This window comes from Hippocampus comes, unplaced genomic scaffold (genome assembly GCF_001891065.2).
Source record: "Hippocampus comes isolate QL1 unplaced genomic scaffold, H_comes_QL1_v1.1 scaffold122, whole genome shotgun sequence".
NCBI lineage: Eukaryota > Metazoa > Chordata > Actinopteri > Syngnathiformes > Syngnathidae > Hippocampus > Hippocampus comes.
In genome coordinates, this window is record NW_017842059.1 from 4,765,484 (window position 1) to 4,781,033 (window position 15,550).

At 39.0% G+C, this 15,550-nt stretch overlaps 1 protein-coding gene across 12 annotated transcripts in view; it reads right to left on the bottom strand.

The window, feature by feature from the left end:
• myo18ab (myosin XVIIIA b) overlaps positions 1 to 15,550 on the bottom strand; it is a 99,400-nt gene that overhangs the window by 38,958 nt on the left and 44,892 nt on the right. For 11 of the 12 annotated variants that reach the window (XM_019861288.1, XM_019861286.1, XM_019861293.1 and 8 more), the window contains 11 exons: positions 13,641 to 13,851; positions 12,052 to 12,194; positions 11,826 to 11,926; positions 9,113 to 9,176; positions 8,625 to 8,769; positions 7,493 to 7,504; positions 5,223 to 5,390; positions 3,450 to 3,540; positions 3,023 to 3,215; positions 2,644 to 2,730; positions 369 to 510 (listed from right to left, as the gene is read on the bottom strand). In XM_019861288.1, coding sequence (XP_019716847.1) covers positions 369 to 510; positions 2,644 to 2,730; positions 3,023 to 3,215; positions 3,450 to 3,540; positions 5,223 to 5,390; positions 7,493 to 7,504; positions 8,625 to 8,769; positions 9,113 to 9,176; positions 11,826 to 11,926; positions 12,052 to 12,194; positions 13,641 to 13,851 — 1,357 coding nt within the window. The remainder of the gene's footprint in view (positions 1 to 368; positions 511 to 2,643; positions 2,731 to 3,022; positions 3,216 to 3,449; positions 3,541 to 5,222; positions 5,391 to 7,492; positions 7,505 to 8,624; positions 8,770 to 9,112; positions 9,177 to 11,825; positions 11,927 to 12,051; positions 12,195 to 13,640; positions 13,852 to 15,550) is intronic. The other variant, XM_019861282.1, reaches the window with a different exon arrangement.

Consider the following 15,550-nt stretch of genomic DNA (forward strand, 5'->3'; position numbering starts at 1 on the left):
ATTTTGAAGGCATTAAACATTATCAGAGCGTTGCGACCAGATTAGACGCTCCTTGTGTTTATTATTATATTTCGAAAACACCACAGTTTTCATGCAGCTCATACCATATTATTTTGTTGTATTATTTCCGCCACACCTTAAATGCCGGTCCCTGAAAATATTGTCTGACATAAACCGGTCCGTGGGGCAAAAAAGGTTGGGGGCCCCTGGTATAGGGTGCATTTGTATGGAACCTAAAGACGCCAACAAGTGCTGCGACCAGCGCGATTTGTGTATACTCAGTCCTATGGCTGTGTAGCTTTGATTTTCTGGAGTTTTTACGGGGATCTGCAGTGAATAGGATGCTTCAATTGACGGTTGCAGTTCACCTTTCCGTTCTCCCTCTGTTGAGCCATAGTAATTAAAGAGCCTTTCCAGCATAGTCTCCTCTGAACCGCGAGGATTAACTGCCTCTTCTTCCATCAGCCAGAGAAGGCCACGGGCTTCATCTGTCCTGGCCAGAGTACGAACCTGAAATATCCAAAAAAAAAAAAAGATAAGTCTGATTTAACCAAAAGTATACAACATTTTCACACAAACCTCAACAAACTTGCTCCTCAACCCAAAAGCACGGCTTCTGAGTTTCCTTTTAAACACGATGTACGGTAAGGTAACTGAATGAATTTCCTGACTCTAAAGCCTTAAATTTTGATTCAAAAATAATTTCCTAACAGCTATGTATATGAAAGAAATGTTGAGCCAGACCTCAAAAGTCAGCGTGTCACAAGACACGTGCATGACACGTGTTGTATTGGTGTAACGTAGTTTTGACAAGGTAAAAAGGTAATACTGTAGTCGATATGTCAGAAATATGTCTAAATCACATTGAGCAGGTGGAATATCACTAGCTTTAATAAAAGTAGAAGTAAAACAGACACTCAAGGTCTTTCAATAAAAGCAAAGAAAATGTATTTTTCTAAGCTAAACCTCAGAAAAGGATGGATGGTTATTGTATTTTATTTTTTTGTGATGCCACACAAAAACGGTTTGTAGCAAAATTGTCAGTATTGTGAGTGAGTAGTACATACATACATACTAGAGCTGGGCGATATGACGATATATATTGCAAACACGATTTTATCGTGACGATATATATCACAAAGACGATTCTATCGTGTCACTTTTCTACTCTTGTGTCTATCGTCATCTGTTATCTGCCGCAAATGAATGGAATAAATATGTCAAATGCAGCTTGTGGTCACTTATAAGGTTTCTTGAGACACTTTCATGTATCATTTAATTTCAGACGAAAAACTTCACTTTTGACACACACCTGAAAGAATCTTCCATTCAGACAGATGGGCAAGTAGGCAAGCTAGGGGAGAGGAGAATGACCTTTGTGACTTTACAGTGCTGTGAAATAGTATTTGCCCCATTCCTGATTTTTGTGTTCTTTGCATATTTATCACATACAAAGTTTCGGTTCAGCAAAACAATTTTAATATCGCACACAGACTAACCAAGGAAATACAAAATGCAGTTTCTAAATGCCAGTTTAATTTTTTAAAGCACAAAAAAAAAATCCCAAACTACCTGTTCCTTTTTTTTTAACCAACCAATTTTGCTGCTGTAGACTGCAAATTTCCCCAGTGTGGGACAAAGAAAAGGTTATCTTAACTTATCTTCCTTCCTATATGAAAAAGTAATTGCTCCACCCCAGCTCATTTTAATTAAAATAGTGACCGTGACGACGACAATTTTGGGAAAGCTGAGTTCATTTTCACAGGCAACACCGTCGCACTACATTTGTTGAATCAAGAAATGACGTAAATAGAATCTGTCAGACAAAGTAGGCGACGCGATCTCAAGAAACAAACGCATAATGCCACGATACGAAGATATTCAAGAAGAAATTTAAAAAAAAAGTTTTTGAAATCTATCAATCTGGACAAGGTTACAAAGCCATTTCCAAGACTCTGGGGCTCAAGCAAACCACTGTCAGAGCCAGTACCCACAAATGGATAAAACTGGGAACAGTGGCAAACATTCCCAGGGCATCCCTTGGAGAGTTCCTCGGTGAAAACCACTGCTGTCCAAAAAGAACACAAAGGCTCGTCTCACACTTGCTCAAAGACATCTTGATGATACTCAAGACTTTTGGAAAAACATTCTGATGTGCGGGCAGTTACGTCTGGGGTAAAATTGGCGGTGGTGGCAGTGTGATAGTCTGTGGATGCTTTGCTTGCTCAGGACCAGGACAATTTGCTGTGACCGATGGGATAATTAATTCTGCTGTCTACCAAAAATGCTGAAGGACAACATCCGAAAATCAGTTTGCGCCCTCAAACTCAAGCGCCCTTGAATCATGCAGCAGGACAACAATCCAAAACAGACCAGCAAGTCCATATCTGAATGGCTAAGAGAAAACAAAATTAAGGTTTTGGAGTAGCCAAGTCAAAGTCTGGATTTTAATCCAATTGAGATGATGTGGTGTGACCCTCCAATACGGCGGAGTTGAAGATTCTGCGAAGACGAGTGGGCCAAAATTCCTCCACTGCGCTGTGAAAGACTCATCACCAATTAGCGCAAACGCTTGAGCAAATACTTTTTCACAGCACATATGGATGATTCCTGAAACAGACTCAATTTGAGGATTCTGCTTACCAGAGCTTGAGCTGATGCTTGGTCGATAGCTGCTACAGACACTGAAGGACTGGATTCTATGTCATCTAAAGCAAGTTCTATGTTTTCCTAAATGCAGGAGGGGATAAGGTGATGGGTTAGTCATCTACACAGTCAGCAATAGTTCATAAAATTATGCAGTTTTAGACTTTACTTGATTGGGTTGAAAGAATCTGACCATTAAAAGTGAGAGAAGAAGTATACAATTTAGAAAGTACTCAAGTTAAACAGAAGACAAGAAAACAGACATAACTAAACTATAGTGATCATTGTGTGAGTACATATTCATGGTTCCTTTGCATGAATGTTTATTTCCTGTGATTGCCACTGTTCAGTTTTGTATTTAATGGCCCAACAGCACCTCTTTGTATCGCTCCATTTCTTGGACAAAGGTTCGTTCATGGAACAAAGTCTGAAGCCGCTCTTGGGTGTAGTTATGACAAAGCTCCTCAAACGTAGCTCCTCGCTGCTGCTGAGCAAGAAGTGGGTTCTGGAAACCTGGAGTGTCCACGATCAGAAGGGAGCACAAAGAGTGTTGGCTGGACTTCAGCGCTCTGAAAGCAGATCGAACATGACACCTTAAGGATCTGAATCACAGGTTTGTGATAAGGGCTCATAGAAGATCACTTCAGAATAGTCCAATGTTTTGCTTGTATGAGCTAAAGGAGCGAGAACAATGTGTACCTAACCGTTACGTGGGTAAATTCTCAAATGGAGTTACGTATAATATTTAAAGCTTGTCCACCATTTTAAACAGGAAATGATCATTTGAAATTCAAGAGTGTGACCTGTTTATGAGGGATATCACCAGAGTGAAGAGTTCTGCGTAGAGTCCTGAAGCCATTGCCTCTAAGCACTCCAGGGCCGTGATCTTCGGGGCTGATACAACAGACAAGACAGGAGAAAATATTGAAATACATTCAAACGATCTCCAACAACAAAATGGCAGCTGATTATATGTTCGCAAACAAAAATAAAATGTATTATATTCTGGGTTTTTGGTTGTTACATTTGGATGCTAGAGCTTCTACGACACAGGCGTCAAACTCAAGGCCCGGGTGCCAAATCTGGCCCGCTACGTCATTTTATGTGGCCCGCGAAAGCAAATCATGTGTGTCAACTTGCTAAAATCTGTACCGAAATGTCACATTGTCATGTGTAATAAATCACGTTGAGATTGTTGCAATAATTTTGTTGTCCTGTTTACACTCACTTGAACAATAATTGAACAAACTATTAGAATTGACTTGACTGTTTTCAAAACTAGTTATCTATTAATTTGCTGTGTACAAGTAATAATTTTGTAGTTTCACTGTCATAATGGCCCTCCGAGGGAAGATGTAACTCCAAATTGGCCCGCGACTAAAATGACTTTGACACCCCTGTTGTACGACAAGAGCTGTTCAGTCATACTCTTATATGACATCAGCAGATTTTCCTAATGCTACGTATGAACAATATAAATGCAAGATTTACTATAGGATACATTATGCCAGTGGTGTCCAAACTATAGCCCGCGGGCCAACTGCGGCCCGCGGATTTGTTTTTATTGGCCCGCAGCAAATTCTAAAAATATAGTTGAATATGGCCCGCACATGGGGCTTGAGCTACAACTCTGTTGAACTTCTCAGTTTCAACAGTAGATGGAGCCAGTAACGGAAAAGGTGCTTCTCCACTAGAAAAAATTAGGCAAAGAAAAAACATTTACCATGAGTCACCAGAAATGGCAGCACCGAAGAGACGAAAGATAGCAAGTGAGTGCAGAAGAAACACGGTGGGAAAATGAATATTTCTTCTAAGAAATCAAAGGAAAGAGTGTCTGTTTGATTTACGATGAAGATTTTCCCGTGATGAAAGAGTAGAATGTCCATCGGCACTATGAGACCAAGCATCAGAGCTACGCATCGTATACAGGTGCCGAACGAGCACGTGTCAGTATGTCACCTCTAGTGTGTGGCCCGAGCCTTTGCTTATTTTTCTGTATTTGGCCCTTACCAAAAAAACTTTGGACACCCCTGCATTATGCAACCAAATAAATATAACACGAACAGGGTTTAAGTTTTCCACTTTAGGCCGCAGTAGGATTGACAAGGTTTTTTTTTTTTTTGTGAGCTGCCAAAATGTGTCAATACTGAGGTCTTTTTTATTTTTAGTGCAGTTGTGTTATTTGATTTGTGTAGTATGTACATGAAGATCCACATTATGGAATTGTAACTTGGCAGCTTGACGATGAAGTGCCATCTGCGAAAGTAAAAATACAATTGACGTTGAAGAGGACAGTTAGATAAGACATTGATGAGTGTGTTGTAATTCTTGACCCTTGGGGTATTTAACCAAAGCATGTCACATAAGTGTTATCAAGACAATCGGAAATGATTGAATTGTGTGTCCTGCAGTGAAGATTGTACAATACCCATGATCTGATCTGATAAATCATCATTATCAGTCATTTGATAACCCACACATTCAAGTGCACTGAAGAGAAATAACCAAATTTTCTCCACAGGCCGACAAGTAAGAAAAACGGACATGATATGAATGCTGGTACTTGGAGTACATACCTGAGTCACCTTGGCTATTTTCATCTGGTCCCCCTCTGAATGAGGTGGAGTGCTTCATGCCTTTGGCCTGGTTCTTGAAGATCGAAGAAGACAGCTCCTCTAAGGTGCATCCGAGAAGGTATGCTGCCTTCTGGGCCCATTCATGACGGGCAAACTGCCTGCGTCCAGCTAAAATGCATTTAGAAAATAAATTTTAAAATAAAATATTCATAAAAGGACATTTAAAAGAAAAATAAATATGTACTGTAGTTGGAACTGATAAAAAAGAAAAAAACCACAGTGATCAAACAATGAAAACGGGAAGAATGAGGAATGAGCTTACAATGACTGCCAACTGCATACTTATTTTCTGTCCCACTGAATACTGTACTTAACTTTCTATGCCCAGCATTTTGGATCACATCAGTGTCGTATGGGTTCCAAAATACCCGACATATACCAATTTGTCTCCACGCAACCTTGGGTTACAGTACTACAGTATACAGTTTGTATAGGGTGGACTTAATACGAACAATAAAGTACCGCTGTTAATAGCAGAGGAAGACAACAAAGGAGATTTAAGTAACATGGAGCAGCACGAGTGTAATGTAGTGGTTCTCAAGATTTTCACACCAAGTGCCAATTCAAATAATACTCGTCCCTCTAAGAACTACCACAATGACCAACATTAAAATAAGGACGCACAGGAGGTCCAATCGTTCCTCAGATACAAGGCGGAAGGTTTATTCTTAAAACGTGTACTTTTATAGTATGATTGAAAGCTACTGTATGTTACATTAAGCACAGTTTGAACATGAACACTACAGTTAAATAAATTAAAATAAGAAGCAGTACTTCATGAGTCAATCAAAATGCACTGCAAAAATTTAAATAAAATTGGAACTACAGTAAATGTAACTAAATGTTTGTCAACAGTTAGGAAAGAGTCAAAGTATATGCATTGTACTTAGGTGAATAGCACTGAACTGTACTTAATTAACATACTGCACTGGATTAAAAAAAAAGTTGACGAAGTAGTTGTAGTTGAAGCCACATAAAATATTACATAACTCTGCAAAATTTGAACATTTAACTCAGTGATTCTTTAGTACCACTACCGTGAGCACGTGCAATTCTGGTGATACTCATACCACACTTAAAGAATCACTGGTGTAATAAATTGTGACACTTTTTAATGGCTGTAAGCACACAAGTATGGAGTTGTGTATCTCTTCTTCTATATATATATATATATATAAAATAGAGCTCAAGCACACATTGATATGTTGCTATAATATCACAACAGCCGATGGATCTTTGGCCATCCCGACTAAACATCGTGTGGTGGAAATCGTGTGGTGGAAACACAAGACTGTTATGGGTACATGGCCAAAGTAAATGAAAAGGCAAGAATAGTTCAAGGGTTTTTTTTTGTTTTTTTTTAGATTGAATAAAGTTCAAATACACTTGCTCGCAGTGAATGTTACTTTGTCCAAATAAAACCATTTCTTTGGAGACTTACACCATGCTTGCTCAAAGCCAGCTGTGGGTGTGGGCAGGCAGGCAAAGGTCTGGCTACACAACCACTGTCTGTCTCTTACTCCAACATGCACATGTCCAACACAATTGCACTGCAGATGTGGCAGGAATTTGAACATCCTGTATTTACTCTTGATTAAATTTCCATTTGACGCTTTGCTGTCGCTGTGACAAAAAAGGTTCTTAACAGAATGGAAATGTTTTGTTTGAATGTGAACTACAGTATATATGTAAACGGGTAGCACTCCACTTGATCAATGAAAACCACAGTACAGTGTATTTTTTTCTGAAGAACCTACTAAGTTTTAAAAACAAATGCCTGTGTTACAGAGTCTATCTCAGGTTTTAAGAATCAGTCTGCTGAATGAGCCAGGAAGAAATATTTCAATACAAGCTGGTCAACTGAGAAATATTATACATCGAATAATTACACCAACGGCAATGAGATGTGTACACAACACCAACAGAAGTAATAATAACTTAAAAAAAAAAAAAGTCATTGTGGCAAGTCAGAGTTTTTGTCTCACCCAAAAGAAAAATGTAAAATAAAGGGGAGGAGCATCAAGACGCAAACAAGGTGGAAAAAGGGCCAAGAGATGAAAAGAAAGGGGAAAACAATAAATATGCAAATGGTTCAAGGCCTGGGAGTCAGAATAAAGGCAATAAGAACAGAAATGCTAAAGAGAAAGGTTGAACAAAAGTGTTTTGAAAGTGAAAGAGACCAAAGTGTGTGCATGGTTGTCCCGAATTACCTTCATCTCCATCTGTATTTGATATGGTGCAGCATGCAAACATGCAAGTAAAAAGAGGTGGTTAGAGGGACAACGTAATTGATGGATTCATCAATTCAGTCACAAGAAAAAATATGCATTAGTATTCAAGAATCTCGATTGCCCATCATCATGCTTTCAGAAAAACACCACTTTTGCAGTGCCTTTTTTTTTTGGTACCTTGGTACTATTTATATTGCATTCTGTACTGTGTACAGTTCATTAAAAAATTATTTGCGTATGCAAATTACTTGATGTTTTTTTTCTACTTTCTTCCCTCCAAATTTTGCTGCTGTAGATTGTGAATTTCTCCATTGTGAAACAAATAATGGTTTTCTTATCTCATCTTTACATGTATACGATACAATACGTCTGGTCTATATACTCAAGTTCAGGCTATTCAGTTTTTCATAAATGTTAAAAATGTTAAATTACAAGTCTTTATTTACAGCACTTTTTAATAGCATGCAGGCTATGCTCAGGTTGAGGCTACTTCCGGCTATAAAATCACCATGTTCATTGCTAAGAAAGCACTTTAAATTTTAAGTATGTTGAAATACTTTCTTGACTACTCTTTCCTTACTCACCACCAAGTGACCCCAGGGCCCAGAGGCTAATGTGACAAGTTAAATAATGTTAATTAAATCAAAGCATTTCAAATGAAAAAAATTCACGATTCAATGCATTCCAGAATTTTAGGGATCCAAACCCTCAAATTTCTCTCTGCAAAACCGTGAGGCATGTCCATTATTTCCAGATCTGGAAGGTGGCAACCTTATTTTTGCCACTCCAGGCATGATTTTAATGACCAACAATACTGTATTGACTTTTTAGGAATCTGTTATTTGTACGGATTGTAACAGAACACATTGTGATTTATATTTCCGAGGTCTAAAAATGACTGAGCACAAAGGTGTATAAAATGTATAGGGTGGCCTTCTTCCTTTACCACCTTACCCAACCAATTTTGGGTTCATAACGACACATCCACAGCATCTTCCTGGAGTCTACATTCCCAGACACCCAGTAACTTTGATCTTTGTGCTAAGCGTCACATATCAACATAACAAATAAAGATGGAATCAGTTTTAGGGACACAAAAAGATGTTCCTACCTTTAGTTGCTCCAGCAGCCCCCAGGTGGTAAATGGCTCCCAAGATAAGCCAGAGAGCCTTCTGCTCTTCAGGAGAAATGCCCAGCACCTTCATAGCTGCCTGCAGCTTAGTAAACTGCTGGGATGCTCGCTGTTTATCCTCGGGCTGAATAAGGGAAGATCAGATCAAACTTCGGTCACCCCCTAATGTCGCACAACACATCTACACATTCATTACCAGTCAACATTTTGGAAACAATGCTCTAATTCAGTGTTTGTTTTTTAAAAAAATATTTTCCAAAAAAAAAAAAAAAATCTGAATTGTTGATTCATACTTAAGTCATCTACATTATGAAGAAATATTGATGGGATTTATCAGGAGTTAACAGCTTGAATTTCTTGACCTCTGTGTGTTTGGGTCTATTTGAATTCGAAGGTGTTTCCAAACTTTTGACTGGTATTGTTATGGATCCTTAAATTTGGATACTTGTTGTCAGATGAAGCATTACCTTTGACTGTGGAATGATGCCAAAAGTGCTGTTCTCAGCCAGATGGTTAAAGTGTAGCTCAGTTCTGTAAAAATAAAGCAAAAGTAAGACTTGCAGATGTGAAAACAATACTCTTGTACTTTTCAAGTGTTAACTGTCTACACAGGTACACTAAAGGATGTTGTGTATTGCAGCAATCTGACAACACTGGCGGGCCTTCGACAAGAAATAAAAAATGCAGGTGCAGCAAAGCGATTGGCTAATGTTACCTAAAAGCAGTAGTTTGCGACGCACATAAATGTCCGGAAGTTAATGGCCAGCCCTTTGAGCATCTCTTCTACTTCTACGAAATTGGTTCTCAGCTGTTGTCACCATTGGAACTGCAGTATCCTATTGCTAAGTCACGACTTACTTTTATAGACGTAACAAACAATACGTAACGGCACTGAATGCGCTGTTCTAGAATACCATTTGAAGACATGCAGTGCCTTGAAAAAGTATCCATACCATTGAACTTTTTCACATATTGTGATCTTACAATCACAAACTCGAATGTATTTTGTTGAGATTTTCTGGGACAGCACATAATTGCGACGTAGAAGAAAAATTATATACGGTTTTCAACATTTTACCAAATATTAATCTGAAAAGTGTGGTGTGCTTTGATACCCCAAAATACAAGTCAGTGCAAGTGCTTTCAGACGGTTGTTCAGACCCTGTTCTGTGAAGAACTCTAGTTAACAGTAAATTTAAAGCAGGATTAGGTTATTTAAAAAAAATAAAAATAAATAAAATAAAAATAAAAAGGAAGAAATAAAGAGAGAAAGAAAGGGATAAGAAATCCTTTTTGCCAAGTAGAGGACAGTGCAAACATGTGGAGGTGCTTTAGTCAGATGGGTGAATTTTATGAGCTAAATGTAAAGCGCTATGTGTGGTGGCAAAGTAACAGTGCTCATCTCCCTGAATAGCCCATCCCCACTGTGGTGGGGGCAAATTATGCTGTGGGCTTGCTTTTCTTCAGCAAGGAAAGGGAAGCGGGTCCGAATTGATGTGAAGATGGACGGAGCGAAATAGAGGGCCATCCTGGAAGAAAACCTGTCGGAGGCAGCCAGACAATGACCCTAAACCAGTGGTTCTTAACGTTGTTAGAGGTACACAACCCAACCAGTTCATATCCACATTCACCGAACCCTTCATTAGTGAAAAATAAAAATAAGATTGATTTTTTTTTAACAAATTCAAGACATAAAAAAAACGCATTTATTAAAAAGAGAAAAAAAAATTAAATAAAATTTCAAGACATAAGTATAAGTTTTTGTGCAGAAAATGGACCAGCCAGTGATGGCCAAGCAGGTGTGTCACCACTAATTGACATATTGAGTCAGGTGTGTCTTAACCTCCATGGCAGAGGCTCCGTCGAACCCCTGAGTTCGATCGAACCCAGGTTAAGAACCACTGTCCTAAATGTAAGGCCAGCGCTACAATGGAATGGTTCAAACCAAAGAATATGCATGGCTCAGTCAAAGTCCAGACATAAATCCCCTTGAGCGTTTAGGGTAAGATTTGAAAATTGCTGCTCACAGATGCACTCCAGCCAATCTGGCTGAGCTTGAGCCTTTTTTGAGAGAAGAATGGGCAACAGTTTCTGTGTCTCGATGTACAAAGCTGGTGGAGACCGACCCCAAATGACTTGCGTCGTAATTGCAGGACAAGGTGGCTTGACAAAGTACTGATGCAGGAGGGCTGAATATAAATGCACACTACATTTTTCTGATTTTTGTTTGTCAAACATTTGGAAAAATTCCTATCATTTACATTCATTCTACTTCACTTTTGTGCTACTTTGTGTTAGTCAATCATATAAAATTGCAATAAAAACAGTGAAGTTTGTGGTTGTAAGGTGGCAAAATGTGAAAGGTTCAAGGGGTGAGACTACTTTTTCAAGGCACTGTATGTATATCATATTTGGAAAAATAACGCCACATATTTCCAAGTTCAAAGTCCCTTTCAGAGCACCTAATTATGAAACTGAGGATAAACATACAAGAATGAATTAGTTGGTGCTGATCTTTTTGGGAAATGCAACAATCAATGTCTTTAGGAAGTGAAAGACTCAGACCAAAAGCAACCCTAACAGTCTGAACAGTCTGAATAATTATGCTTTAAAAAAAAAAAAAACACAATTGCAATTTTTATTTGAGAGGCTGTTCAAACGCTGCTCGTTTCACCCCAACTAATAACGTTTCTGACGCATGCCTGTCTACAGATTATTTAAAACCTCCAACTTAATATGGACGTCAGTACACAAAATCCAATGTTGTACACAATGAGCGGTCGTCTAATCACTAACCTACAGTAACACAGTATTTACTAGAAGTAATTAAGTGAATATTTGTATAAAAGAACACTTCAAGGGCATAGATACAAAACAATCTAATGAAAAACAAATACGTTGCCACAGTTAAAAACCTAGTAGTACCAGTACCACGTGAAGACTTTTTTCTTACACCATCTGTAACATGGAAATGTGTGTCTGTACGATCGTAAGCCAAGGACCTCCTCTAATTTTGTACTAACTGTGCATAACCCTCCCCAAAATGGCTCAGTGACCCATTTTGCGGTTTCAATGCACCGGTTTGGAATCACTGTTCGATACAGAAACCCTGGCAAGAGAAATGAAAGGAAGTATGTCGTACCGGATCTGTTTTGGCTACAGAGATACTAATACATTCACCTCAGGGTGCTGTCAGCCCCAGACATCATGTAATAGAAAACGTTGAAGGTCGATTCGTTCTCTGGTCGTCTGCTCACCCTCATTTTCTCCAGCAACATTGTCTAAGAAGAATAAAAGAAAACAGCAGAAGCCGCTGTTCTTCAATTGACTTTGTTCAATGACATCAGTTCATTTCTTTTTGATTTCATTCACAGTACGTCAGGGTGGAATGATTGTGATTTGTTACCTGAATGGATGCAGATGCCACTTGTCCAGCTTGATCAAAGTCAAGCGACACCACATGCGAGAAGCGACTGGCATTGGCGTTCATAGAGGTGGAAGTGTTACCGAAAGCCTCAAGGATTGTGTAGACTGCTTGCCACTTCTCCGCTAAGTGACAAGAAAAGATATTCACACGTTTATCGTATAAATGAGATCAGTACATATACGCACAATATCAATCATTGCAAATTTAGTCGCAATATTAGGTTAGCGTAGTTCCCAGGCTACATACTGTTACTTTTTTCCCCACGCTTTGAACCCCGTGGCTTTAACTCATGTATGCAAGGAAGTATTCACATGAAATATATTACATTTTGGAAGTAACTCGCCGAACACTGGTCTCGTCTGAAGAATGATATTACCAAATACGTCACAGTGAACCAATGAAACTGTCGCACTCATATTGGATCACCATTTCAGTCATTTGTGTAGTTCAGTGGGAACCTTGGATGACGATGAGTGGTCAGAAATCTTTGAGAAAAACTGGCTGCATGTGACTCAAGAGCGGCTATTGCTGAAGTTTGCTATTGGATCCCAACAGTTTGGAGCAGGATAAAAAAAATCCACTACTTGCAATCAGCTTCCAAAGGCATGGACTGCTGCATGAAAGGGAGCACTGCACAAGCTCATCGGCGCATTTGACTCCTGACGTAAGTGATACTGACAGCGATAACAAAAGAGACGGAGAAGGTGTGTAACAAAGGTGGGGCTGTTCTATTCTGACACTGAGGAAGAGGGCTTTGGTAGCTTCAGTGCGCAGGAGAGGGAAGATAAAGATACAAGATAGAATACTGTCATATTAAATAGTACAAAGTAGTATTAAACTGTTCCTCTGTGTAATAGCAACAGTTTGCATTGGTGTTATCAAACAGGCTCTGATCAGGATCAATGTCTTGTTCAAATTCCATCATAAATTTGGTAAGAAGTACAATGGTAAATGGTAATATTGTAAAGAAACTTATGACATGCAAATGCAAGTAACTAGTCATATGAAATATATTACATTTTGTAAGTAATTTGCTCAGCACGTAACATCTGAACCAACTTGGGGTTCAGTATCTTGCTCTAGGACACTTTGACATGGTTGCAATGGTCGGGGAGAGAACCACCAACCTCCGGGCTGGGATTCGACCTCTCTAACACTGAGGCACAAATGTGGCCCCAAATGGTGCAAAACACACATCTGTCCTAACGACAGCAAAGTGAAAATCAGATCATTATGAGGCACTGTCAAATTTATCAATTTGAGCCATATTCGAAATGCACAAATCATTGGAGTTCTCTGAAGCGACCTTTGGTGTAATGACAACTAACTATTGACAGTCTAAGTGCTCTTTCATCATATGTTCTATGCATCACAGTTGCTCATTTTGCTCCTTAATTCATATTCAACAAAAGCAATATAAATCAGAATATCGTGTTTCGAGACACAGAACATATTGTAAAAAAAAAAAAAAAAAAGAAATTGGGTTGACTTCCCCTTGAACTCAGATACGCTTTGTCATCCAGACATCACAGTAACAGTTTTCGCTAAAAAGGATAATGCATGCTTACCAGAAAAGATTTTGCCTGTACTGCCAGCAATAGAGACCAAATATTGGACAAGGTGCTGGCAGTTGGTGGTTTTGCCACTGCCAGACTTTCCTAGTAGAACAATTGACTGGTCCTGCCTTGTGGTGAGAAGATTACGGTAGGCCGACTGGGCCACAGAGTAGATATGGGGAGCCGAGTCTTCGCGCCGACACCCTTTAAACATATGCATCACCTGATAGGGAGGAGGAAAAGGACATAGTATCAGTCTACGACATTTTACGGATGCCTAAATTTGACAGCACCAAGTAAATCTCTGAGGCCACGCGTTGATTTTCTGCCTTCAACCTTAAACACGATAACTGGAAAATTCCGGGGGGATATTTGGAAAGCTACATTTGGCGAGGTGGACTTGCCCTGTCGAAGCACTTGAATATTTATTGTTGATGAAAAGTAAAGTACTTCAATGTTGTCATTGCAAAGCAGTAAATTTGGTTAAAAATAAAGATTAATTTGGGGATTTTATTTAGATTTAAAAAAAAATGGGACTAGATATAAGATGAATAGTTTTAAATTGGATCGGTTTGAATCGGTCATACTGTAGTGGTTGTTTTAAAATGCTATATAAATAAGGTTGAGTTGAGGCACCTCCAAACAAAACAAGTTTGCTGAGGTTTATCCCCTCGTTTGGATACACACACGGAAACAAAAAATTTTACAAGACCACCACGAGCGAAGCCGGAATATCTTGCAGCGGTCCTGCTCTACACAACAGAAGTCATCGCTGCGGTTAGCATGGATTCTCGCCAAAAAGAACAAACCATTCACTGAGATGATTAAGGACTGCATGCTGGGCCCTCTTGCCAAAAAGAACAAACCATTCACCGACACTGAGATGATTAAGGACTGCATGCTGGGCCCTCTCTTCGAGGTTGTGCCTAATGACCAAATTAAAATCAGCCATCAAATCCATATCGTTGACAGACCATCGCTGCAACACAAATTTTTCGTTTTGTTGTGCGAACCGTCTCAGCATGGATGAGTAGGTGGATCAGTGATGTGCTTCTCACGCTATTTAACCAAATTTGGCTCTGTGCATAACTCATTGCAATTGTTGTGCCGCTTTTTTTTTCCTTTAACTACTCTGAATTAGACCTCAAGAATGACTGAGAGGTCACAGTTGGCTGACACATATGGCCCACATAAAACTAAATGTCTCCTTCGCAGCCGCAAATAGAAAGCCGTCGTGTGTTAGCCAGATGTTCCGCTTATACACACACACACTTTTTCCCCATCACAATTTTCACAGTGGTCACTTACATTTCTGATTAACATGGCACAAACATTTGACTGTATGTATGAGATGATACTCTATGTATGTATGATAAAATTCAACTTCTGCTCCCCACGGGAGCAAGATGTTGTGTGCGACCTGAAGTTCAAACGCACTGAAGTTCAAACGCAATTATCAGAGTAGCTGTGTAGATTTCTGATTAACACGTCAAAACATTTGAATCTATGTATGATATGCACTGTATTTATTGTATTGGAGTGTCAACAAAAAACGCAAAAACATTAAACGACCATCGTTTTTTTGTGTAAAAATAAATAAGAATTTGATAATGGACAAATAGAAAAACATCAGAAAAAACTTGCTATTTTGGAAGAAGACTCTTTCAATGGAGGACCTGTTGTCCTTCTGCCCTCCTCACTTAAAATGAAAGCACAATAAGCACTTGTTGGTTTAGTGTGTTATTTCTTCAGAGTGAAGAGTATTTTCACTTAGTTTTATGTTGTACCACATTTATTTTCAGCTACACACCTACTAAAGTTAGGGGATATATATATATATATATATATATATATATATAGAGAGAGAGAGAGAGAGAGAGAGAGAGAGAGAGAGAGAGAGAGAGAGAGAGAGAGAGAGACAC